Here is a 25,734-nt window from a genome sequence, read left to right as displayed (position 1 = left end):
TTGCATTTAAGAGCAGCTGGGAAAAATAAGTTTTCTACCTCTGCTCCCATACAAAACTCTGCCCTTCCAGGTGCAGAACTGCACAGGAGATAGAGCATCAAAAAAACCTGATCCATAGACCTAGAAACAGATACTTCCTCTATCTAGCTGGGTACACGATCCCCACTGTTTACCATTCCCCTTCCTGTCTTTGCTTATATTCTGTGTTCCCCGCCCCCAAGGCCCACCATTTCCTGATGCCACTATTGGTGTCCCACGGGAACTTGCTGCCTACCTCAACTACACACAGCACTGTATTCAGCCAAGGCTCGCTCCTCTGCAAAAGGAAATGAGGAAGATGATTAGACATGGATGCACACAGAGAAGACTGCATGTCTTTCCCCAGTCAGAGAATCAGGAGCCCAGCTCCCCACCCCGGAATAGTAGGAAATCTGCAACCCACCTGGCTGGTAGTAATCATAGATTTTGATGCTGGCTGGTTTCAGGTTCTTCACCTGAATTACTTGTTCCAGTTGCAGAAGGAAAGTCTGAGATTCATCATTGAGCTAGTGGAGATGGAAGGAAATTAGCAAGGAAGGGGATAAAGAAGTCACAGCATCTTCATCATCCCAGATTTGAATGTTTTCTTGCACTACATTTCTTTAATCCATTAGAGATTCTGGGCTTTAAAATGGAGTATTGTGTGAGAAATAGCATTATTCTAACCCAGTGACAAAGTGAGCAAACTTCCTCTGCCCCCAATTCTACCAGTGCTCTTTTCTTACCCAGACCAACCTCACACAGCTTCTCACACAGCTCCTTGTCCTCTTTTGCTCTCACTGTGCCACACCAAATGCTTTTGTTCTCACTTACCTTCTCCAGATAAATGTAGATCACATTAGCTTTCACTTCTATTTTCTTAACAATGGTTCTGTTCTCGAGCTAGGATAGGAAACAATAATAGAATGAAATTTGTGAGAATTTTCCTTGGGGATTCCTGACCTGAGGGATCCAGTGTTTTAGTGAAGGGAAGGTACTGAGCTGGACTCTGTGTGGAACTGTGCCTTTCTTATGTATAAGGGCTTTAATGGTTATATCTTTGCTAGTCCCTTTTCAACGTCCCTTGTGAGCATCTCATGAACCACACTGATCCTGCCCAGGGCAGAGGAATCTCCCCCTCTGGGGACCAAAAGCTGTGTGGGGAGTGCATCTGACTGATATACTGGTCAGGATATGAGTGCAAGCACCAGTAGAGATTATTATTTCATCTCACTGAGTGTTCAACTGCTTTTAAAGAACTGTGTGGGGGCTGTGAATTAATTTACGATTTAACTGGAAAACAAATTAATCTTTTTAGCTAGAGCTAGAGTTTCTCTGAGAAATCCTGTCTTAGATTTCTGACAAACAAATCCTGGTGTCAGCACACCCAGCACTCATTTTGTTCCTGGTCCAAGTCCAAATATTGTCAGTGGGAGAAGCTGAACCACCTCTGATCTCCCTTGTGGGGGCTGTAGGAAAACAAGAAGTTCTGCAATTGCAACAGCAAAGGTCTCCTGCAAATTTAGCTGCCACCTGGCCTGGAAGGAACAACTCTCAAGAGAGTAAGCAGGCAGGATCCATTTACCACAGCTGGGTTTTCTTATTCCAAAGTTCTTACCAACATTCTGGATCTGGAAGTCACGATGAATCCAGACAGCAGGGAGACCTCTATGATCACCATGTTGGATGTGACCCTGCTCCCAATGTAGCTGGAGAAGGACAACAGACAGAGGGTCTGACTCTGTGAGGATAGTGCCCTCCCAGCCCCTCTTCCCTCCACCACCACACCCCGAGCCAGGTATCCCACCTGGGATGGGGGCACGGCAGCCACTGCTCCCTCCCACAGGAGTTCGCCAGCACCTTCCCCCTCCGAGCCTTCCTCCTGCCCCATTCACCCTCTGTCCTGTTCACCCCAAGGGTCAGGTCTCTCCACCGGAGCCCTGGGACTTTCCTGGCTGCCGTCCCCAAGCTCACTCCGTGTGGCTGGCGGAGGACACAGCCCTTGGGGTCACCTGGTGAGGATGTGGACGGCGAGGACACGGGGATTCGCTTGGCTGCAGTTGGTCAGCTCCGTGCTGACACGCAGCGTGAAGATCACAGGGCTCCGTGGGGAAGGCTCGTGGTACCTCAGCACTGCCTGCAGGATAAGGGCCGGGAGCAGGCAGGACAGGCATGACCTCATGGAGGAGGACAGGCGGACTCCTCCTCTCTCCGCGCTCATCCCACCTCCTCACCTGAGCGAAGACGCAGCTGCCGCCGTGGGCCTGCAGCAGGAGCTGCCCCGGGATGTCCGGCAGCGCTGCCTGCTGCACCAGCAGCCGCGTGTGGCGGCTGACGTGGAATGCCTTCCCCGGGCCCCGCTGGGAGCGCGCCCTCACCGCCGCCGCGCCTGCCGTGCTGAGCGTCCGCGCCGCGAACTGCGCCAAGGCTTGCACGGCGACCACCGTGTCCTGGAGAGGAGAGAATCACTCCGGAGACAGCCGCTCCTCTGGAAGCGGCAGCTGTAAGGAAACGGGCTCGGAACAGGAGGACCAAGGGGCCTTGTGCTGCCAGGCTGGGGTACAAAAGGATCCACGGGGAGCTGCTGGTTACCTGGGTGGAGGCGAAACCCCCGTAGGCATTTTGCTGCCGTGTCAGCCAGGCCGCAATGGCGGCTGCAGTTGTCATGTCGCCGGCGTGCACCCGTGGCTTGGAGAGGTACGCCAGGAGCACGTAGGCCGTCAGCTCCACGTCCACTGACTGGGTACCAGGCCAGAAGTCTGTGGAAGCTGGAGAGCTTGGCTTGGGGCTCCAGTGGATTTGTCCTCCTGCAGAAGGAGAAGGATTATGAAGGCTGTTTAGGGAGGACATAATTTGGGTTTCAGAGGGAACAAACCCCACAGTGCTTTCAGGGCTCCTTCAGTACATCCCCCTGTACTCAGGCCAGGATTCCTTTCTTGAATTTATTCTCCAAGGTTTCATCTTGTTTTAGCTCACAGACTCCTACCTCCACCCTCAAAGAGATCTTGAGATCCCAGTCTGGGGAAACTGTTTCTAAGTCACCCTCACAGCTTGTGAAATACCTTACTGCATTTTCACTCACACAGTGCAGTTACTGCACAAATACAAGGAATATCTATAAATCCATATATCATTTTTGACTGCTGTAGCTGGGCGTACATTAGTCCAGAATGCCAGCAGGCAGCACCTGATTTGATGGCCTGTTCCTCCAGTTTGTACAGCAGCTCCTGGGTTGTCTCATAGTCCCCAGCCAGGGCAAAGGCATAGGCCAGCAAGGCTTCTGTGTAGATGTTGGTGATGTTGTGAACCACCTTCTGCAGGCAGTGGAGAGTAGTCTGCATCAGCTTGCTCTGTGTTGGGAGGAAACACATGCCAAACTCTGAGAGAGGTGAAATCTGGGCTGGGGAACTTATTCCACACATAGTGTGGGAGCCGTACTATGTCTTCTCAGCGTAGCTCCAGGGAAACCCATTATATTACAGACTGTCTCCAGAAAACAGGCAGTACAGTCCCAGTGTGCACTGGGAGCCATTGCCACCGAGCACCACTCCATCAAGCAAGTTTCACAACACTGCCTCTTTTGAGGAATGACTTCATCCTTTGACCAAACATTGGCTCATTCCCAGAAGTTCCCTCCCAGTTCATGGCCTGGAGAACACCAGAATCACAAGCTGGTGTATCCCCGTGGTGGTGCCCAGGAGAGCAGAAGGGAGCAGAGCATGCTTACCTGCAGTGGCAGACCCATCTCCAGCAGTGCTGCAGCGACATAGGCTCCCAGAGAGATTCCATCATCCGTGCTGCTCTGTGAAGGGGACACATCGTTCACTCTTACAGGGTGTTAGGAGGGCCCACTCCTCAGAAGGAAAAGCATTCCTGTCATGTCTTCCCTCTCTTTAGGGCTTGCACAGGTTGCAGAATGACTTTCTAGGATCCTTTGGGATCCCACAATCTTCTGCTGACACAAATCTGTCCAGTCATTCCTGGCCCACCAGTACCTTTAGGGAGGAGTGAAAAAAGTTCCCTTTGTTGGCAAAGCAGCCACTGGGGAGCTGGTTTTGCTCCAGCCAGCGTAGGCCATCCTGGATGTTCTTGTCATCTACATAGATGTATTTTCTGGCTTGGCCAAAATTCTTGAGTACAAAAGCTGTCAGCCTAGGAAGAGGATGAGTTGTGAGAAAAAGAGACAAACAATAAAAAAGGGCAAAGAGACAGTCAGAGTCTCCTGGTGCTTGTCCCTGAACTAGTGACATAGTGGGGATGCAAAAAAAGAGTAATTTTCATTTTAAAATAAGTCAATTTAAAGTGGAAATGGTCCACAAGACCCACTCCAGTGGCTCCTCTCCCTGCCTCTGTCGCCACAGATATACTATTTATGTACTACTTAGTGTTTTACCCAGTAATTTCACAGGTGAAAACCCGCCTACTCCTTCTACTTTTACCTGTTTCATTCATCTTCTCCGAACTATTAGAGACAATCTGGAATTCCCCATTTTCCTCCTCCCTTCCTTTCTCCATTTGTCTTAGCCAAGCACCATAGGTGTAAGCTGTGCCAAGGCACCTCCCCTTCACTCACTGACGAGAGGATTTTTTATTGCTCTCACCTGATTTTTTTTCTAGACATGTGTACACCTCTTGGCTGCCAGGTCACCAGTAGCATGACCTGGTGTTGTCTGTGGGCAACAGCAGGGGCATAGAGCCAAAAAGAAAGACCTTTATTCCCTGGGAAAACATCTGTGCTGTTCCACTTTTCCACAAAAAGTCTGCTCCCCTGCCTGACTGCTTTTTCAAGTGGCTCAAGTGCCTCAGACTCTTCCTGTCAGAGTGTTCCTTTTGTCTACATCCCAAAAAAGGTACATCTTGTCAGTTTTCTCAGATACATTAGGTGCTCTGACCCAGACAGGAAAAATCAGAGGTGAGGGATGTTTGCAGTGCTTACCAAGTGTTTCCTTCTCCATCCTTCTGCCCAAAGAAACTATAGGAGCCATCTCTGTGCCTGTAAAGAAGTTGTGACTGATACCCTGGGGAGAGGGGAACAGTGATTAACATGGCACAGTAACACAGAAGGGACAGTGCTGACAGAGTGGCTGCAAGGGCAGGAGTTACTAGTGTGTTGGACACAGGGGAGGGCAAGGTGGGCCTGTTGCACTCACCATTGCGCAGGAATCCTGTTGCCCTGTCCTTGATCTCAGGGCTCAGCTGCCTTGTCTTCTCCAGGTACTGCAGCACATAGACAATGGGGGCAAACAGCACCATGTTCTGCTCCCCACAGCCATGGGGCAGCTGCACCAGGTGGTCCAGGTTCTGCAGTGCCATCCCCATGAGGTCACCTATGCAAGGGTGTAAAAAAGTGTAAGTATGATTTGAGGTGCCTTTTCAGCCAGGCAGGGAATAATAGTGCTTTATCTCAGCAGGAGGAAAGCACTGGAGAAAGGAGGAAAGAACAGTAAATGACTGAGTGCAAAATGGAGAGTGGTGACTGTTTTGCCTCTTTCCAGCTTGCCATCATGACTACACTATGTAGTCCCTGGAGAACTTCCCCTTATATCAGCTTTTGCATTCTGAAGAGGCCCAGCATTAACAAATACTGTTTGTAAAAGGCTATGAGCAGAGCTGCACCTGCTCAGTCTGTGTCATATAGACAACCAAATATAACAGCACTCAGGGAAAGCTTGAAATGCTTCTGGTCTTTAGCCAGGCCTGTTTGACCTGGCCATATGTCACATATGTCAACCATCAAAATGTGAGGAAGCCAGCAGGGGTGCTAGTCAGATGGTGTGAAGGTGTCCATATATCCTCCAGCCAGTCAGAAAAGCCTTTTGTGGTTTCCTCTGTTGGGGTTCTGTAGCACAACATTCATGGCTACCTATGCCAGGCCTGGCTTCATACCAGTTCTGGCCTGCAATACAAATAGATGTATTTAGTGGTAGGTATGGTCAGTCCCAGTACCCTCCCCAAAGTGTTATTTTCCAACTTCATAATGCTGAGAAAGATTTTTTTCCCTCCAGGAGCCTCTGCTGTAGCATAGTTTTGAGCTTTACTCTTTGTATCTACACAGAAATAGCCAAAGTCCTAGAGTCTCTGCTCCAAGGTCCTAGCTAGAAAAAGGATTATTCTCCTGTGCAGAATACTCTTCCCATGAAAGCAAAAATCTGAAAGCCTGGTGTTTGCAGGGAATAGAAACACAGCATCCTCTCTTTTGGACGCTTTCCTGTCCAGTGGGTCCTCTGACACCAAGTTAAGCCTTGCTCTTTGGTACCAGCAGTCTGTGAGCCCACAGCAGAAGTCACTTACCTGTGATAGAAATGGAAGCCCTGGCAGATCCCTTCACTACATTGTCAGGGAGGCGAAGGGACACGTGTTCTTCAGCCATATTTCCTGATAACAGTAGGATAAAAGGCATGAAAAACCAAGCCAAAAGCCTCTAACTGGAGAGAAAACACTGGCCCAGGTAAGTGGGACACTGTCTCCATCCTGCTCACACTGACTGTCCTGGTCTTTGCACCAAGGTGCATTGCCTGGACACTTTTCAGGTGAGGCCATACATGAGAGCTGCTGGCAGGGCCAAGGGCCCACCAAGCTTCACTTCAGCTCAATTCACTACACTGCAGAAGGCTCGCAAGAATCACAGCTGGGCATCACTCAGCTGGAGGACAGCCTGGGGAGACTTGTAATGCTGCAGGGACAGGGTGGGAGGGTTGGAGCATATCTCACTGGTGATTGTCAAGCCTCAGGAACACCCACTGTGGGAAGGAGACTACAGAGCAGGATTTTACCACTCATACTCAGCAGCAAATTCAGTTGAACAGCACATGTGGGAGTAATATTTCTTATTTGTTCATGTCTGATAGGAAGCAAAATTTCCTATGTGAAAAATAATTTCAAAGCGTTCTTTCATGAGACCTCCCACAGTTGAGTTCTACTTTTAGATGTAGTTATTTCAGGCTGCAGAACCCATTCAGGCTGTGCACATACCTCATCTCAGGCACATACCTCCTCTTGGGCACAGAAGGGAGCTGTAGGACTTCTCCACTAACACACCCTCTGGCTGCCAGGGCAGAAACATGCACATGCAACACAAGAAACAAAAATATGCATAAAATTCCCAAATGACAGCAACATTTCAGAGGAAGTTCAAGTCTGAATTCAGAGGTCAGGGAACTCTACCCTCCTCATTTTTGGCAAGTCTGCCTGCTTCACTGCTCAAAGGATCAAGAGTAAGCCTGGACAGGGCTGTCTGGCCAGTGAGCACATACAAAAGCTCAGGTACAGCATGAAAAGCAGAGAAAGGTACAGGGAGAAACACAGACATGGGAATTCAGCTCAAGAAAGAGTTCTGCAAGAATAGTCTTGGCTAGGTCCTGGGAGAAATAAAGTGAACTAAGCCACAGCTTTGGTATACTATTGCTGGCCAAAATTTGAGGTGATAAAACTATTTAACCCACCTCAGTCTGCCTTCCCCCTTGGGCAGGGATACCATAGACAAAAGTGAGGCTGTTCTCATACTGACCTGGACCAGCAATTGTTTGGTCAGGGTGTGCCTCCCTCTCACAGCAGCTGGCAAGGGCTTCCTGCCCCCACACCGTGACGTGCTGTCCAGTACCTCTGTCCTCACTGAGATATTCAGGGTCCCTAGCAAATAAATTCAACAGAGTCCTTTTCTTATACCTGTAGCCAAATGGAGTAAACTTTCTGTAAATAGTGGGCTGAGATGCTTTGGGTTGTTGTCTTCATGGCCTCAGTGGTTTGGCCAGTCAAGGTGAGCCAGCCAGTGCTGACAGCTTGTTCAGGTATCCTGAGCATGAGGAAACTCTGTAATGTCCCACCAGCAGTGACTTCACTGCACTGCAGTATGACTTGAACAGCAGAGGGTCCAGCAGCCCTTGGACCCCAGCATACCCTTCCCATTGCATATGAAGCACAAGACCAGCAATACAAAATTCCCCCACCCACATCCACACAGCCTCTTCCTCCCCAGCTGGTCACACAGCCCTCTCTTCAGGAGTTCCTGCCCTCTCTGGTGGGTCTGTCTAAGAAGAAAGAAAGCAAAGATAATGGATTGCCTGTTTGCACCATGAAGGGCAAACTTCAGGATTCAGAGGACACCCGGCTCTGCCAACTTCTCTGGACCTCCCACACTCTTTCACTTCAGTTTTAGGGTTCCCCATCAGCAGTCCCTTTTTGCTGCCATACCCAGTTGGACTGCTGTCACATTCCACATGAAGGTTTTGGACTCCTCTGCACACAGACACTCCTTGTCCCTGCAAGTCTGACATGGCTCCACCTGGAAGTCTGAGGATTTAGCCAGGGCCACCTGGATCTGAGGGAATGACAGATGCAGGAATGACAGATGCAAGTGACTGGGCACCTCAGGTGAGATGGCTTGGCACAAAGAGCTCCAAAACTGGAGGGCAGAGTAGGCCTGTCCCACACTGTGGCATAGGCACACACCTGTATGCACTGCTGCAGGTAGCTGAAGACAGTGGCTTTCATCAGGAAGGTCTCCCCACGGATGACAGAATAAGGCAGCGTCACATCCACAAAGAAGGGCTGGACTGTTCTGAGGCTCGTGCTCGGGGCAAGGCCAAACCCCCTCCCAGCCAAGCAGAACATCTTGACTTTCCACTCTGCAGCAGCAGCAGGTGCTATAACTGAGACATTCCTGCTGCCATTGGAGCTGGGAGGAAGAGAGAACTTGCATGAAGAGATTTGTCTGCTAGTGGAGATGCAATGAGGAGTGCTCATGACCCCTCTGAGGGAGATGACACAGTTCCTCATGCTTGGATCAACCCTTGCTGTATTGCCAGTGACACTTGCTCCAGTGGCTCGCAGCAAGGCATTTCTCAGCAATTTTTTCCCTTGAACCATAAACCCTCTTTAAATGCCATCAGTAATGGTTTTATATCCTTCTCCTGAGCGAGACACTGTCCAAGCATTCCAGCTCTGTACACTCGTGGTGGTTTGGTCTGGAAGTGTACTCCTGTTCCTTAAATCTATGCACACTTCAGTTCTGCACCTCAAAGTCTACTAGGTTGGCACTCCCCAAATGCAGGGAACAGCCACATAATTTGCATGCAGAGATCTCTTTACACCTCTTTTACACAAGCTCAAGTCAGCCAAGTCTCTATAGCAAAGGGTCATCCTTCTGTCCATTTGTAAAGTCAGGAATCACTAACCCAACAGAGTATGCATTCCAGATCCAAGTTTCAGGGAAATAGCGGTGAAATCTGTGAGTTGTAAATTTGGGTTGTTCCTCAGTGGTTCTTTGGTCTTCTGTAGAAGGCAACCCTGAAAGAAAGAGGAAGGAGTCCCACCAGAGTGGGAGGTGAACCTTGCCAACCACAGACAGCCTAGCCCTAGTGGGGCTGGAGGGAAAGCAAGCAATAAGAGAGATATGAGAAGAGGCAAAGGAAAGCACAATGGACTGGACTGATTTCCAGTCCAGAAATTTCCAGAAATTAAGGGAAAAGAGAGTGATAGCAGGAGAAGCAGCTGGCAGTGAGCTGATTGCACAGTTTCCAAGACTTGGTTGCACAAAGCCCTTTCCTGACCTGACCCAGAGTTGTTGCTTAAGAAACTAAGATCCTCCAGAGAGCCTTTCAACCAACACTTCTGTAATTCTGTGAGTAATGGGACTGTTTGCTTGCTGCACAAAATTCACATTCCACAGCAAGCAATGGTTTAAATACAGGCAGGCACGTAACTGAGTTTAGTACAGTTATCAAGTGCAAACTGAAACAGAGAGGAAGAACATGACCGTCTCTGTGGCCACAAGTGGGGACAGAAGCTGGGTTTCTGTATAGCCTGGGGAATGGGAATAGACACCAGGAAACAGATCCTGGGCCCTGCTTGGGTTTGTCTGTGAGGAAAGAGAGTGCCGTCCTTTAGTGTCATGGAATATCCAGGTAATGATGTTTTTCAGAGCCCTTTTTTATAGGGGCTGGCTCACTCCTACTGAGTCTGGTGGACTGGGCAGCTAGACTGTGGCAGCAGCATCAGATACTCCTAAGAGAGACAATATCCACCACCAGCAAACCCCAAAGATCAGAGGGCTCTGCCACTTGATGTGATCTCATGTCCCAGGTAGGCTCAAAGTGCAGCTCACCTGTGATTGTCTTCCTATCCCCCCGACGAGAGCACTGAGAGGGCTTCTTGATTACAAGGTTTGAGAAGACTTTCAGTCCCATGTTCTATGAGGAAAAGAAGGAGAGCAGGGGAGGCAGAAAAGCATCTGTGAGTGGGGAAGATTGACTGCTGCTCTTCAAAATTACTCTGGAAACCATGGAGGTCAGGAGAACCCAGTGCCCAGGCAGCCCAGAGCAGCACTGGCCCAAGCAGACACAGTGCTGAGGGAGGCATGGAGGAGATCTGCCCTAAAGACACCAAGAGATGTGCCTGGGCACTGCCCAAAACAGTGGCAAAGAGCAGTCTAATGCTTGGGATCACTCCCTGTCTCTCTTTTCTCTAATAATGTAGATAAACAGTAAACAGCCCTGGGCCTCATTCCCATTCAAGTTCAAAAAAATGGAATTTGTTGCTCCAGGATTTCATCACCTTGCTTTGTGCATGTGTGGAGGGAAATACAGGTATTCCTACTCAGTGGGGTTGTGCATCTTTTGAGACAACACAGTTCAGTTGGGGCAGACAGCAGGGTCTGTCTGGAAGAGGAAAGGCCTTCTCACACTGCTTGGGGAGAAAATACCTCAGATGTTCATAATTGCAACAGCTCTGGGAAACATCATGAGTGATTACCCGGAAGAGGTTGAAGATGTCGGGTTGAAAGGAATCCTGTGGCCTTCCTCGTAGCAGAGATGATGAGGAGTGGGGCTGCAAACAGTGGCCTGAATGCTCTTCTACTTGGGCAGGGTATCCACGTTGGTAGGCAGCAGGAAACAAACCATAGACCTAGGGAAACTCACAGGCAGGGAAGGATTGGGCAAGGAGCAGATACCTCCAGATGCTTCACTCCATCCTCCCCTAGCATGCACACCAGTTGCTGTCCTTCTTCCTAGGCAGGCTCTGCTTTCTCCTTCACACACAGACCTCCTCATCCACTGGCCTCCGGCTCACCTTGTCACAGCCTCTGCCTGCCTCACCCAGCTCATCCATCACTCCCGAGGTTTTGCCTGGTTGCACAAACACTCACCATTTGGCTGGTCAGCTCATGGTCTGGTCTGCTGAAAAACATGGTTTTTTCCACTGCCTGGACTGCACACAGGGAGCCAGGCGCTGCCTGAAGCTGGAGCTGCACTGCTGACCCTGCATGGGCTTCTTTATCTGGGAATCCTACCTTGACCTGGAGCAACACACCAGGAAAGGAATATGAAAGAGGTGTGAGGAGGATGACAGACAGATGGCACAGGCAGAAAGATGAAGACTAGCTGGAATCTCCCCTGCTCAGCCACTGCTATCAGAAGTTACTGCTGAAGCTTTCTTGGTCCCTGGGTACTGTGCTGCAGACATCCCTTCCATCTCTTCTGCCCAGCTCTCTCTTGGAAGGATCTGAGTGTCTCCTTCCCTCAGGCCTCCTGAATCCTGCTCACCAGCTCTCCCCCAGCCACAGAGGTGAGTCTCACCTGGTTTTGGAAGCACAAGGCAACATCCAAACGGATGCTGTCAGCTGTGACCCCTCCGCTGGGGAAAATGGCGTACACCACTAAGGACGGTGATGGGGACAAGTTGGCAGTGAAGGTCAAAGGGATGGAGAATGAGCCCTTCAACACTGAGGAAGGAAAGGCAAAATATTTTCATCATAGGCCCACCGAGACCTCTTTGTGCCCTTCTTTTTGTGCTATATAATCTCAAAATGTCAAACCAATTCCTGCTGCTGCACTGTCTGCCCTCTCCCTTCGTTCTCTGACCCTATGTAGTCCATCTTCCCCTACATCCTCCCAGTCTCTTCCCATCACTGTTTCATTCTGTCTTTTTGCCTTCTCCCAGCTGACACAATTGCTTCCTCAGCCTCCCTCTGTCCTGTTTGCTGACTGCTCCAGACCTATAGATTGAGGAAATTAGGGAGAAACCCAGGCAACTCTCATGTCCAACCTAGAAACCAACTGGGTGAAGCTGTTTCCACTTCTCTGCCAGGACTTACTGTTCAGTTTCCCGATCTGGATATTCCTCTGGCCCTTGACAACAATTCCGGACTTGCCAGTGACCTGCAGGAGGAGGAACATGGGATGAGCAGACTGCTGTTTGCCACCAGACTGCATCGACACATACCTATGTGCATATTGCTCTCAAAAGCAAAATAAGACTCCCAAAATCAACTACGGTCTCAATCCAACCCCAGACTTGAGGAGATTTGCAGACCTCACAGTTGAGAGAAGCTTTAACACAGTAGTCTCTGGTCTAGACTGTTTAGTGAGGACAATGGATGAGTAGTGGGTCCACTGCAGACTGGTGAGTGATAACTGAAGTGTTTCTCCTCTAGCAGGCAGGCTTCCAGACCAGACCAAAATCCACTTCCACTGAGCAATTGTTTGATGACCAGGGTGAAAAAGAGATACCCTGTCCAGTTTTAAAGGGAGAAAGACACTTCCATCTGCAGCTTTGGCAGAGGCCAAGGGGTGGTTGGGCTACAAAGACAGAAACCTCCTCCTATCCATGGAGCTGACTGGAGCCCCAGCACCAAGATCACGGTGTAGCCAGGCTGAGCCCCACCAGGTGTAGCATTCACCCAGTCCCCTGAGAACAAAGTTTAGCACTCATCCCTCCAGGGATGACTTAAATTATATCCTCAACTTTTCACTGGGGGCTGGTCCTGTCAGTAAAACCTTTCCCCTCAGGATATCTACTACCCTTACTCACATAATATGCAAAACTTATACGGCTGGTGTCTTCTCCCAGGTCATCCCTGCTGAGTGTGAAGGTCACCTGGACATTCTGCCTCAGCCCACAAGGCAGTGTTTCCATGGGTGGGTGTATGTCCAGGAAGCTCTTGGTTGTGACGTGGAAGGGCTGCAGGTGATGGTAAGCGTTCGTGTAACTGAAGTCAGTCCTTCGAGGAGAGCGCATGAGCTCCTCCAGGGTGAACCTCCCCTGAAAGGGCACCAGAGACACACAGAAATGAAGAGTTTCATGCTTCAGTGCTTTGTTAGGCTGTCATCAGCTTGGTTTGGGAAAGGCTGTTGGCTTGGTGCCTTCCAGCTGGCTCTTTGCAGAGCTGTGTGGTGAGCCTAGGCCTGAGCTGGCAGTGGGGCTGCAGGGCATGAGAGGGGAGCACAGCTAGAGCTCAAGGATTCTCACTTTCCCATATGCAGAAGTGGTGTTTACCTCCAAAGTGACAGATGAGCTGTTCCAGGCGGTTGTGTCAAGGTTGAATGATGCTATTCCACTGTCATCTGTGATGTATGTCTTGATAAACCGACGCCTCATGAACCTTATCACGAGATAAACTTTCCTGGTTTTCATAGCAGTCCCATAGTGATCCTGAACCTTAATCTGGTGACAACAAAGTGAGGCAGGAAAGCCAAAGTCAGATATTTCTTCCAATGTCATACCCAAAACCTTCTTCTCTCTGACAAATATAGACCTTCTTGTGTAGGCCACCTAAAGACTTCAGTCTGGCCCCAAGAAATTAGGAGAATTGGACAACTTTTTCATCTCTAATGTGAAGCTGGTTAAAAGCATGGTTAAAATCTGCCTGCTCCAAAAGGTGTGTGTGGCTAGAACACGAGGCGTTTCTCTCCTAGCCAACAGCTGAGACATCCTTGCATCCCAGCATCCCTGCTGAGACAGCACTCATTGCTCTCAGCAGATGCTGGAGGTGTAAACACAACAAGGAACCTGAAATGCAGCAACTGTAGCCACACTGTCAAGCAATGTGACACAGTGCAAGGTAAGGTACTCTGTCTGAGGAGCAGGAAATGCTTTGTGTCAGCTAGATTTACCAGATGTCAAATTCCTTGGCAAATAACAGGAAGCAAAAAAGCAAGGGAAGAAAATCACCTTCCCCCTGTATGGTACTCCAGGGATGTAATATTCATTGGGTGTCTCAAATACTGCCCTTGCAGCTGTCCTGGAGATGAGGATTTGGCTGGAGGTGTTGATCTGCACCCCTGTTGGAATGCAGAGTGCAAAGGAAGTAGGATCAGTGCCAGAGATCTGGCATGATAGTTTAATCTCACCTTGTTTTTCCCACCCCCTCTTAGCAGTGTCTGAAACTTCCTTCCCAACACCAGCATTCTTCAAGGTTTGGAGGCTGCTCCTGTGGCAGCTCCTTCTTTAGTTAAGCTGTCTGCAAGCCTCTTTGTAGCCTCATGGGCCCACACCACCCATCCAGCTCCCAGCCACTCCTCACCCTCCTGCTGCTGTAATGATCATCCACATCCTGCAATGATCTCAGCAGCAGGGAGGAGGAGAAGGGGAGATGTGCCCTCTCTAACCCTCAAATCCCCAGAATGGTTCCTCTTTCCCCTGTACCTTCCCTGCTGAGCCCCTGGGTACCTGTGCCCATCTCCAGGAGGGAGGCTTCTGCATAAAGTTTGTTGTTTTCCTCGCTGGGAGTCAGATTGAAGATTGATGTGCTGACAGAAGGGGTGAAACAGCCATTGCTTGCTGTCTGCAATAGGGAGTGATGGGTGTTATTTGGGGCTGGGGAGAAGGGAGGGGGTCAGAAGAACAAGGGATTAGTCATTCTGTCATAATGATCAACTACAATAAATAATAAGGCAGAACTTGTAAAACACTGGAACACGTTCCCCAGAGAGGTGGTGGATCCTTCATCCCCAGAAACATTCAAGGTCAGACTGGGCAGGGCTCTGAGCAGTTCATTCAGTTCACTCAGCCCCTGACTCTTTGTCCTTTGTGGTGCTTCTTTACTGCCTGTCTGCCTTCCAAGATTTTACTCACAGGACCGCTGTATTCCCTGCAGATGTCCTTGCTGGCACTCTGGGGCCACCTCCTTGCTTTCTGGCACAGAGTCACGTGCATGGTCCCTCGCACTGCTTTCCCATAACTGTACCTGCAGGGAGAACACCACAGGAGCTTCTGGGCAGAGGCGCTGTGTGCTCTGTCCAGCACATTGCTCCACAAAGGTGCCTTTTGTGATGAAGGTCTTATTGCAGCTGGCAAGCAGGCAGGCACAAATTAAAATATAGCACTTTGAGTACTTTGGGAGTGCCATAGCGTGGTGTGGCATCCAACATGCAGAAACAAAGGGACAGATGCAGAAATGGACAGGAACAGACCCACGCCCTCTGCAGCTCTCCCACTTTTGGGCACTTGCTGTCCTGGAATTGCAGGCAGATACAGAGAGAGGACCTGATCTATCCACTCAGTAAAGATATTAGTTTGCAGGGGTAAGCAGCAGAAATGGGTGTCCCTGCAGACAGCAACAGCAAATTGCTGTAACAGAGCCACAGAGTGACTTCAGACTTCCCTCACTATGGGCCTATCTCATGACCAGGGCTCTTGTTTCCATCAGCAGACCTGCTCTGCTGATTTAGATGTTTAGATATTTCCTCTGCCTGCTTTGCTGCCTTGCCTTGCTTTGACTCGTCTCTGATGTGCCCTTTGGAGCAATGCTCCTGAGGGTATCAGTAGAAAGATAACATTAGTGACCCATCCTGGTGATGTAGAGTGGTGTGTACTGTTTACTACTACAGCCTCATATGACCTTATTGTCAATGACCCAATTAATGAGAAATTATGTCAGACCAATCAGTGGAAAAAAAGACACCAAAAGTCTCCAGATAATGCAGCCCCAAATACAAATGAGCTCATCAGGTTTTGAGTGCTTTTGAGCTCATTGTCCTCCCTTCTTTGTGTTTATACTCTCAGAGGTCCTGCCCTCCTTCCCACCCTTATCTGCTCATTTTTTGCTGATAAGCACATAACTAGAGAAATTTATCTGCTAGAAATTTAACTGCTCCTAAGAAGGTAATAAGTTCAGTAGCAAGTGAATGAGAAGGAAAGGCATAAACTCCTAAAGAAATGCAAGCTCCTGCTCCTTTACCTCTACATGTCTGTCCCATATCTGGTGAGCATTTTCCCCACATAAGATCTTTCAATGCTGGACAGACACAGCTTCCTATCTGTTGCCTAGGGCAAGTCTCCCTATAGCTGGATGTTCTCTCTTGTGTGTGGCTCAGGGACCTCTTCCCCAAGGAAGAACCCATTACCTTGACTCTTCAACTATTTGGGATTCTTCTAAAGGAATAGCCCTGTTTGACCCTTCTTGAGCCACCTCTCTTTCGTGGATTGAAAAGATAGGAGACATATGGAAGGAGAGACACAGTTTTGATGGAATCTTTCCTTTCCCCTGAACATTCTCCTTACCTGCCACACACTTGCAGGGGGAAAGTCTTATCTGAAGCATAAATCTGAGCTGGTCCCTCAAAGAAAACATCAAACTTTTGCAACACTGGAACAAAAAACCTCAGAGTTACTCCATCAAGGGCAAAAGACTACCTGGGCACAGGATCACAAAAGGGAAGAGTATGTTCTCATGAAGGAATGTGTTAAAGAAGTATTAACTAAAAACAGGGAAACCAAAGAAAGACTTTTTTTTTTTTTCTAACAGTCTTGCAGATGTCTTTAGTGTATTCTCAATCTGCCAGAAGATACCTTCTCCAGAAATCTCCAGTACAATCTCCCTTGTGTTAATTTCTGATATTGCCCATAGATTCGTGTTCAGTCATAGCCCTCAGGTAGTAAATCCTATTTTACAATATTTGGCTTTATGTTGTTATACAGACAGACAAGCAACAAACAAGAAACTTTTTCCATCCCTTTCTTCATTCTCCTTACCACGTTCCTCCACCTTAAAGGTACTAGACTGGACTGAGCTGGACTTGAAGGACTGGGCACTGATGGTGTAAGTCCCCAGGGAGAGTTCAGCAGCTAACTGGAAAGAGAGCTCTGCAATGCCCTGTTTTGGTCTCACATCCAGCCACTGGCCAATGCGGTTTTGGTTCGGGTCCTGTAGTGCAAGGGAAGGAAAGAAGAGGCAGTCATCAGCAATGCTTGCTGTTCTCTACCCAGAGCCCACTGGACTCAAAGGCATATCAGACATTTCAGAGGCTTTCACAGGTTCCTGCTGGTTTTAGCCCAGATGGTGATGCTGGAGCGCCAACAGAGGTGAACCCAACCCATCCAGGTTTACTCTGCTCTGTACAGCCACAGAAAAAAAAAAAAAAAGGTATGGAAGGTCCTGAAATTTAGACTCTCCAGTCACCAGTAAAGATAAATTGTAAAAGCCTGACTGGCATTCCTGAATGTAGAAATGGAAGAAGTCAGACCATTTGTATCATCAAGTCCTGTTACAAGAAGCATTTGGAGAGAGAATGTGCATGCACAGACCCTAAGAAAAGTAACTTGAACCACTAAGACAGCATCCTAGGTACTATCCATACTGAAATACCTTTCCTCATAACATCAGAGGAGTCTGGAACACCCACCTGGATTTCCACCATGGAGTACTGCAAAGCAAACAGACAGCACTGTCAAAAACTGGCATGTCACAGCAACCTGCATATAAACTTCTCTTACCCACCCAACCCCTGTACTGTGACAAACGTTATGATACAAGAATCCTACTGAAAGAAGACAATTGCTTTGAAATAGTAAGGAATAGTAAAAATCTATGCTATTCTTCAGATTTACTTTTTGATCCCTGAATATTTAAGATACATTTTAATAGGTATTCTACAACCACGAAAGCTAGAATTTGCTGTATTAAAATGGAGAAGAACAGGAAGACTCTCAAATACCATCATTCCAAGCTCACAAATATTAAATGGCCTCAGTTTTGTAACATATATCCCAATAACTAGCAAAACTGGATCACCTATAGGAAGAATAATCTACACAACTTCCTTTAAAATCCCTGGTGTAGGAGGTAAGGCTGGGAGTTATGAATCAATGCTGGCTGCAACTGGCAGTAACAGGGAGGCACAAAGGAGGACACACTTCATCCCTTCTAGGCCCATTAATTCTCTGTTTGTTCTTATATCACTGCATCTATCATCTGGTAGGCAGGTGAGGAGCCCCTAATTTGGGAGCACAAAGCATAAGAAGGCAGGAGCAGGGCTTGGAAAAGTAACCAGGCTGTAAGCATGCAACTGACATGTAATTCACATTATTCATCATTCTAAGCTTTCATACAAGTTATCAGGGGCAACTCTGTTTTCATTGAAATAAAAAAAAAAAAAGTGCAGGTTAACCTGCTGGTGAACAGCATCCATATTAACTTCAAATCATCTAATTTACAAACTAGGTATTACAGCTTTAATGCTGTGATGGACTGAAGCCTTGTAACAGCTTGGGCTAAACATGATCTCTGAATTTACATCACAGCATAATTAACAGTTATAATGTTAATTTGTTTATACTTACACATAGACATCAAGCATTTATGGTCAAATATGTACATGAACAAATTGTAGGCATGGAAGCAAATATATTGTTTATACTTTATTATCTAATTACTATAAGATATAGACCTTCCCTTTGGGGAGAAGAATGGAGTATTTATTTGATGCTAAGATCACACCAATCGCCCCAAAAAAAGAGGAAATTAAGTCAATAGTAAAGAAGCTGGAAGGATCTTTCCTTTTATTTTAGTCTAGAAGGATTTGATCCAAGTCCCCTAATGCGTGCCCTTCAGCATTTAATTGTCATGGCATGAATTCCTGTTGGCTCTCTTTAAACTGCTTGAGGACTGAGGAGTGAAATAGCTGTAGCTGCTGGCTGCAGATATAATTGCTTGCAGGAGAATGGCACTAGCCTTGCAGTTTCCTGGCCACCACATACATAAGTCTCTGGCAAATTGTCACTCCTTTGACATGGAGACAGTGAGGTGCTGGCAGCGGCAAGTCAGTATAATTTGGTTGTACTCTTTTCTCTCTTTTTTTCTATTATGACTTCCTGTGTATCCATCCCCATATTAATTAATTTTTTTTTAATTTTGCAGCTAGCTTCAAGTTCTCCTACACTCTCAAGTGACATACACTGTACAAATCACTGAGCTTTCCAGAGCTGTGGGAGGGGATCTTTGAGTCTGGTGAAGTCTGTAGACAGTTTTGTCTGATAATTATGCCCATGGCCAGCAACCCACAGACTGGTCTCCAGAAGCCCTGCCTGCATTTTTGGCAAGGGCAAGTGCACCCAGCTAACTCAGCTAGCTGGGAATGGTGGCCCACTCCCCAAATACCATCCAAGCCTCCCATCAGCCAGCAGCTATCCTATGAGAGCAATAGCAGAGCCATCAGCCAACAGGAATTGTTCAAATTTGGTTTACTCAAGGGTTGGCATTGGCCACCCTGGATACTGGGACTGTCCCAGCCTCCCTGGCATGGGGCTGGTAGAGGAAGCAGAACCATCTGAAGCCTGGAGACTTCTTTGCCTCCACTTAGGCTTTACCTTGCTGTTAACAGGAACAAAACCTTCAGTCAGTGTCACAATCCTGAATTTCACTGGAGGGAGAAAGTGGAGTAAAGCACATTACAGACAGAGCGCACGTGGGAATCGACTTGCCCTGCACTTGTCTCACCCCAAAATCCTAGCTCCACACCCAGCCATGGTGGCAGCCCCATGCCTGCCCTGCAGCCCCTCTTATCCTTGCTCAGCCCTGCTCACCTCTGCTTGCCCCAAAAATGTGGCAGCAGCACAGCTGCTTCACAATTTAGGGATTTTCCATGGGCAGGGTTACCCTTACATTTCCTTGCCTGCAATGAAGGCAGACCTGGCCCTGGCCAAGAAGACCATGTTCAGGTCTGCTCCCTTTTCCAAGAGAGCTCTGCTCCTAGAGCATGTGAAGCCTCCCCTCCCAGGCCCCTCCTGCTGCTATAACATGGGTCATGCATATCTTACTGCAGAAGGCAGCCACCCCCCTCTGTCCCCATGCACTAAGCACTGTGTTCCACCCACAGGAAATTGGGAGCAAAGCCTGGGAGGGTCAAGGCAGGGCCACTGTCAGGGTGCTCTGTGCATTGCTCACCCGTCTGTCCTGGGTTGTAGATGGGCTTATCCGTCTGAATGAAGGAGCCTGTTGCAGCCCTGCGGACCAGGACTTTTTTCTCTTCTCTTGCACTGAAGTAGTGGCCATTGGAGATGTGCAGGTGTACAGTGGCCACCTCCTGGCTGCCTGCAGGTCGGGGCACCTAGGACACAAAAGAGAAGAGCCACCAGGCTAGCAGGTATCAGAGCAGTGCTCTTCTCACTTCAGCTGCACTGCAAGGCCAGGCTCTTTGCCGTCATACTCTGGAGGCCAGCATAGGGTGTCACCTCAGTGGCTGAAAGCTGTGTTCTGTGGAAGCACAGGGAACAACGCTTAGCAGCTGGGATAGATCTTGGACAAGAGAAAAAGGAGTCTGTTCTGTCACAAATTTTGTTAACTCCTTCATGGAACCACTGTTAGAATCCGCATGGAGCAAGATGGAGGAGACTTAACTCAAGGGAAGAAAAGGTCTGTGGTGATGAGAAGGCTGTTTCCTAGAGTATAAAGGTCATAGAGACTGAAATCCCCTCTTATTATCAGTGCAAACTAAGAAAATAAGGATATTGAGTTTGGCAAATAAGAAAGATTTGTGCTGAGCTTGTGTGTACACCCTCCCATGTCTTTCCCAGTCCTCCAGGACATTTTCAAGCCCAGAAAGAAAGCCTGGAAGGAAGCAGACATGAGGGAAGCTGTCTGAGATGAGAGCTCTGACTCTTTCTGCATCATAGATTCACAAATAACATGCTGTGACAGTGCATCCTCCTCAGGGGAGAGAATGAGCTGCAAGACTGCCATTTGGGTGTTTCTAAGGTATCCATCCTCCTCAGATCTTTGCTGCCTAGGCTGGCAGCCTTTCCTCAGTGTGCCACCAGGATATCCCATAGGAAGAGTACCACACGGACCGAGAAAGACAAGGAGCAAAGATACCAGGCTGCCTCTAAACACTCCCCCTGGTTCTGCATTCACTCCTTTCCATGCCCTCTTATCCTCTGTCTTCCTCATTCTCTCTTTCTTTTGTCAGAGGCAAATGAGCACACTGGGAGCTGCCAGCTAGGGCTCCCTGCCAAGAGTGACTCTGACCTGGAATCTGGTGCACTCAAAGATCCAGTCGTTCCGGACGACCTTGCGGTAGAGGCTAAGGTTGCCAGATGGGTGCACAAGAGTTAAGGCCACACGAACAGGCTTTTCAACCCCACGGAGGTCCAAGCATGCCCTCTGGGATGAGGGGTAGGGCAGGGCAGCTGGAATGATGATCAGGTACTTCCTGCAATGGGGAAACAAGATATCATTGCACCCCGGGAGCCCTCTCACCCACTCTGGGCACTAAAAGGCTGGCCTGAGGGACAGGAGAGTTTGCCATCTCTCTGAGAGTAGGAGGTGCTGCTCTACTGGAGAGACTGTGACAGATTGCCAGAGCGAGAACTTTGCAAAGGGGGAAAGAAGGTAAAGAGTGCATTTCAGATAAATACAAGACAAATACTTTCAGGTGACAGAACAGAATTTGCCCTTCTAGCTTTGACATGGCTCCTTGACTACCCTGACAGCAGATTGGTTCCTTCTTATCCATCCTCTGCCTTGCAGCCCTTTTCATTTGCCCTTCACTTTGTCCTACACCTTTCCCTTCATTCCATCTCATACTGCAGTCCCTCACTCTCGTTCCCACCACCAGTGCTCACCTAGTTCTTGTACTGCAGCCATATCCATGAGAGAGGTTTCCACCTTCAGCAGGGCCCTGCATTCACAACAAGGCTCTGCACCCTACCCCAAGTCTAGCCCTTCCAGGAGGGGACTCACAGGGTCTCATACTCTCTCTCTGCTATCATGGCCCCTCCCTCAGCATTCAGAACTATCAATCACTAGATTTTCAAATGGCACTTACGGTTGTGCCACTATCCCCAGGGTGTAGAGCAGGCAGCTCACAAGGAAGGGAGTCCACATTTTCATGGGAGAGCCCCAAAGGGGTGGATTCCTCTGGAGGGCTGGTCAGGAGAGAAAGTAGGGTGCTGCTCCTCTCCTTCCAAAGACACTTGCTGTTGTTGCTGTTTCTCCCAGGAAGCAGACACAAAGCCCCAAGGTTTCCTTCCCTCCACCTCATTCCTGCATTTATAGTGCCACAGGCACAGGGTTGTACCGTCCAGGATATTCCCTAGCCAATCCAAGTCCTTTTGGACTCCAGCCTCACTGCTCTCCTACTCCCCTGTGGATGGATCAGCATCATGCAGACAAATGTGCCTTTTATTTTGCTAACCAGCAGCCTGTTTCCTGTTCACTGCACTGCCCCTGCTCCCTGGGCGAGTTGTAGCCCAAGTCCCATTGTTCTGCCTCCAGCTGGATTGTCCCATGACCCCTTGGCATGTGCACCCAGCTGGAGCTCACTGTGAGCTCCTGTGGTCATACTGTCCCCAGGCTTTCTCAGTCTGTAGCACCCAAGGCAGGTTTTAGTCCTGAAATGGAAACCAGACTTTGTACAGATTCAATGTATTTGCATAGTTCTCTGCTCCTTCACAGAGGAGGAAACCACAGAGAGCAAGCAGAGCTGGAATCCTCACCTTGCTTCTGCCCTACAGGTAATTCAGTTTGAAGAGAAAATTGAACAGCTGCAGCTCACCCCAGCTGTATCACATTGCTCTGTGCTCAACTTCAAGGCCAACCTACTCACACGCTCACCAGTGGATTAAATGAGGGCCAAATATTGGTCAGGCAGATAAAAATCTGCATAGCTGAAGTCCTACGTGGTCTTGTCTAGCTATCAAAAGGCTGTGCTCAAGCCCTGGGTAATGTGAACACACACTATCTTGGGGCCTTCTTTCCACATGCTAATTTTATATGTTAGTCCACTGATTGTACTGAACTTTTTTCTGAGTATCTTACCATAATTGAAAAGAGAATCTGCTTCTTCAAAACTACTTATTCTTAAAATAAGAAGCTCTTCAATTTTAGTCTCAAAGTCATTTCATATCAAAATGTACCACTAACTTGTTCTTCAGTACCAAACTGAACTCTTAAACATGTAGAGCCTAGTAATATTTTCCTTTGCTTTAGTACAGGCTGACCATAACAAGGAAACTTGGTTTTGGGGCTTCCTTTTACACACTCATGCACACATACATAAAGGACAGACAGAACTCCTCTCTCTCCTTTCTCTCTCCGTGGGCTTTGTTCAGGTCAGAGCAGCTGGTGCCAGCAGTTGAGAAAATGCATAAATTCACCTGGACAAACAAGCAAATATGAACCGGAGCAAGAACATGAATCATTCTCTGACACTAAGCTGCCCTTCATTTCTTTCCATGGGTCTCAAAAAGTACAGGCAGTGCCTGTTGAACAATCCCAACTGGCATTTGTTTGTTCCTAGTAGATCCAGAGCAGTTCCAGAGGGCAGCCAGATCCCTCATAACAGCACAGGGGCTCACACTGACAAAGGTATTCAGCTTCCTGACTCCTACTGACTCCAGCAGCTGTATTGTGAGAGCAAAAAACACCTCTGAAGTTCTGAACTTGGCACAGATTGGAAAGCAGTGAGCACCCAAGAGCACCCAATGCAGTCTACCTCCTCATGAAACAGAATTGAATAAATGTAGGAGCAACAAAAACAAAGTGGCAGGATAGGTGTGTGTGATTCATCTGCTTCAGTCCTATCTCCATCTCCTACTACCAGCGCAGTGGCGAGCTGCTGGTGGGCAGGAGGCACTGGGGAAGGGAGCATGTCTTAGCAGGACTCTGCAACCCCTAGGACTTGGTGACAGGGCACACAGTACCTGGGTGCTGTTCTGTGCTAAGATCTTTCCTCAGCCCACAGATCCATGCGTCACCTGGCCCAGAGACAGGCAAGAGGCACATTCATTGTGGATTTGTGTCCATGGAGGCCAGCAGTTCTCAGTGCTCCAGCAGTGAGCTGATCACAAGCTAAATGGAAGGATGCGCACCACCAAGCTCCAGCCTGAATCACCACAACCCTTCAGTTTTGTCAAGGATAAAAAAATGACTGGGATGTTTGACATCTGCTGCTCTAAGCGGAGAAGGGACATTTATGCCAGAGAGAAATCAATGTGTTTTGTACAAAAGTGATTTTTTTCCCTGTCTAAATTGTCTTGGAAGACAGCCCCCTCCTTCCAAATACTCTCTTAGTAGCCAGACATCACAGGTATTAGTGTTTAAATCTCATAAAGAACATTTCAAATGACAGAGAAGAGTTGTTAAGAGAGTGTAACAGAAATGACTATGGATATTGAGTCAAAAGTGACACCATGTGTAATTTTTACACAGAGTGTGTGTACACATACACATAGGAGCAGCAAGGAGTTGTGTGTGACCTCCTGATAAATGATGGGCTCCTGCATTAAGCTACCCCTCATGGTGTCAGCAAGGGCAGGGTTGGATTCCTGTATGTGTGAACCACCACGGAAGCTGTTCTCACAATAAATCTCTGTGCTGGGGATTTTTCTCAGACCTCTGCTTTGCTAAGCTCTGCAAAATGGATTATAAGAACATGATGGCATTGACAGTGATAGGTGGAGTTCCTCCCACTCTGCAAGATTCCAAGCTCTAGGCAATGTACTCTCCAAGTACCATTACCAGCTGCAGGCCTGACTGGCTGCAGTTCTGCTTTTTGATATCAGCAAGTGGTAAAGGCAAGGGAGAGAGAAGACGTTTGCAAAGAAAGCAGAAATATTTGTAAAGTGTTTTTAAAAAAGAGTTTCAACAAAAATAATATAAAGTTCTGTTCTGAAGAGCTGAGACCTGCATTGCTCATGAACTACTGAGGAAAATTGAATAAATGGAGGAGGAAAAGCACCTGTTTAAATAAAGGTGCAAGAGGAGAAAGTGACACCTGCAGCATCAGCTCAGCCACTTCTGGCACTGCACAAGATATTGCTACCATCCAGCTGCTGTGCTGAGCTCATACTTTCATTCTAGCCCTGCTAAACTGCACATGAAGCACAGAGCAGGCTGTCAGCAGCCTGCCTTGCTGGCACATCTCCTCGGTGTGTTTGCTCCTAAACAAAAAACTTGAAACACTCATATCTTTGTCTCATGGACAGGACTTGCTGAGTCTTCAGGATTACTCTGGAGCATCACAGTTAAAATTTGAACAAGCTTTCTAAATCTCTCCCATTAAACCACCATAAATCCCAGCCTTGCTGCAGGGTATGGAGAGCTTTCAGGGCTGTAACCAAATCCTGACCCTCAACCCTCACCTGTCTTCCAGACTCTTAAGCCTGCCTTTGCACTTAGCCATCACACTCTTGCAGCCAGCTCTAGGGAGGGTCTGTGGAGATCTACCTGTTTATACAGGGACATGCTACTGTCAACCTAAGAGGTCCATGATCACCAGCAGTTAAATCGAGAGGTTTTATTTTAAAAAGTAGTGATAGATGTTGAATTTTCACATACTCTTTGGCTGTTGAATTGCCTACCCAGCTCCTTGTAATGTGGCAAAACCGCTGCTCACTTTCCTTGCTCATTGGCAGGGGGTTCAACACCAGGACACCACCCCTTCCTGACAACCCAGATTTGACTTGTCCTGCACAAGATCCAGCTCCACAGGAGGTGCAGAAACTAAAATCACTCCCTTTCTGCTTTCTATGCCAGAAAAACAGAGTCAGTCTGTGAGATACACAGCAGGGCAGATTTACATCCACATAAGTGCACTAGCAGCCAAGACCTTATGGCTCAGCTACATCTGTGTGCATTAGGTGATGCTCAGTGGGATCAGTCTCCATGCAGGACAAGGAGTCCTCACCCCATAATTATGGCTGCCCAACACTGCTGGAGGAGAA

At 48.2% G+C, this 25,734-nt stretch overlaps 1 protein-coding gene across 1 annotated transcript; it reads right to left on the bottom strand.

Annotated features, from left to right (window-relative positions):
* Positions 1 to 275: 275 nt before the first annotated feature.
* LOC136375599 (alpha-2-macroglobulin-like protein 1) lies at positions 276 to 21,895 on the bottom strand. The gene is made up of 35 exons (XM_066341205.1): positions 21,837 to 21,895; positions 21,038 to 21,221; positions 19,958 to 20,120; positions 19,381 to 19,433; positions 17,418 to 17,438; positions 16,768 to 16,939; positions 16,297 to 16,381; positions 14,869 to 14,980; positions 14,464 to 14,578; positions 13,966 to 14,075; positions 13,291 to 13,458; positions 12,826 to 13,056; positions 12,110 to 12,173; positions 11,592 to 11,737; positions 11,162 to 11,311; positions 10,768 to 10,920; positions 10,121 to 10,205; positions 9,192 to 9,303; positions 8,467 to 8,692; positions 8,209 to 8,335; positions 7,526 to 7,647; positions 7,009 to 7,063; positions 6,310 to 6,393; positions 5,169 to 5,345; positions 4,955 to 5,036; positions 4,014 to 4,170; positions 3,746 to 3,820; positions 3,206 to 3,368; positions 2,611 to 2,825; positions 2,253 to 2,468; positions 2,031 to 2,155; positions 1,637 to 1,727; positions 853 to 921; positions 443 to 545; positions 276 to 316 (listed from the first exon to the last, which is right to left on the bottom strand). The coding sequence occupies exons 1-35, from the start codon at positions 21,893 to 21,895 to the stop codon at positions 276 to 278; spliced, it is 4,311 nt and encodes a 1,436-aa protein (XP_066197302.1).
* Positions 21,896 to 25,734: the final 3,839 nt, after the last annotated feature.

Source organism: Sylvia atricapilla, chromosome 2 (assembly GCF_009819655.1).
Source record: "Sylvia atricapilla isolate bSylAtr1 chromosome 2, bSylAtr1.pri, whole genome shotgun sequence".
Lineage (NCBI taxonomy): Eukaryota > Metazoa > Chordata > Aves > Passeriformes > Sylviidae > Sylvia > Sylvia atricapilla.
The sequence above is the reverse complement of the archived record's forward strand: the minus strand, read 5'-3'. Positions and strand labels throughout refer to the sequence as shown.

What these genes read in the sequence shown, in the direction of transcription:
- LOC136375599 (XM_066341205.1), bottom strand. Translation starts at nt 21,895, where the DNA reads ATGTGGACTCCCTTCCTTGTGAGCTGCCTGCTCTACACCCTGGGGATA. An exon ending in ACTCCATGGTGGAAATCCAG is followed by an intron (nt 16,940 to 17,417) that starts GTGGGTGTTCCA and finishes CTTGCACTACAG; the next exon opens with GACCCGAACCAAAACCGCAT. An exon ending in CCTTCTGTGCCCAAGAGGAG is followed by an intron (nt 6,394 to 7,008) that starts GTATGTGCCTGA and finishes TACTGTTATCAG; the next exon opens with GAAATATGGCTGAAGAACAC.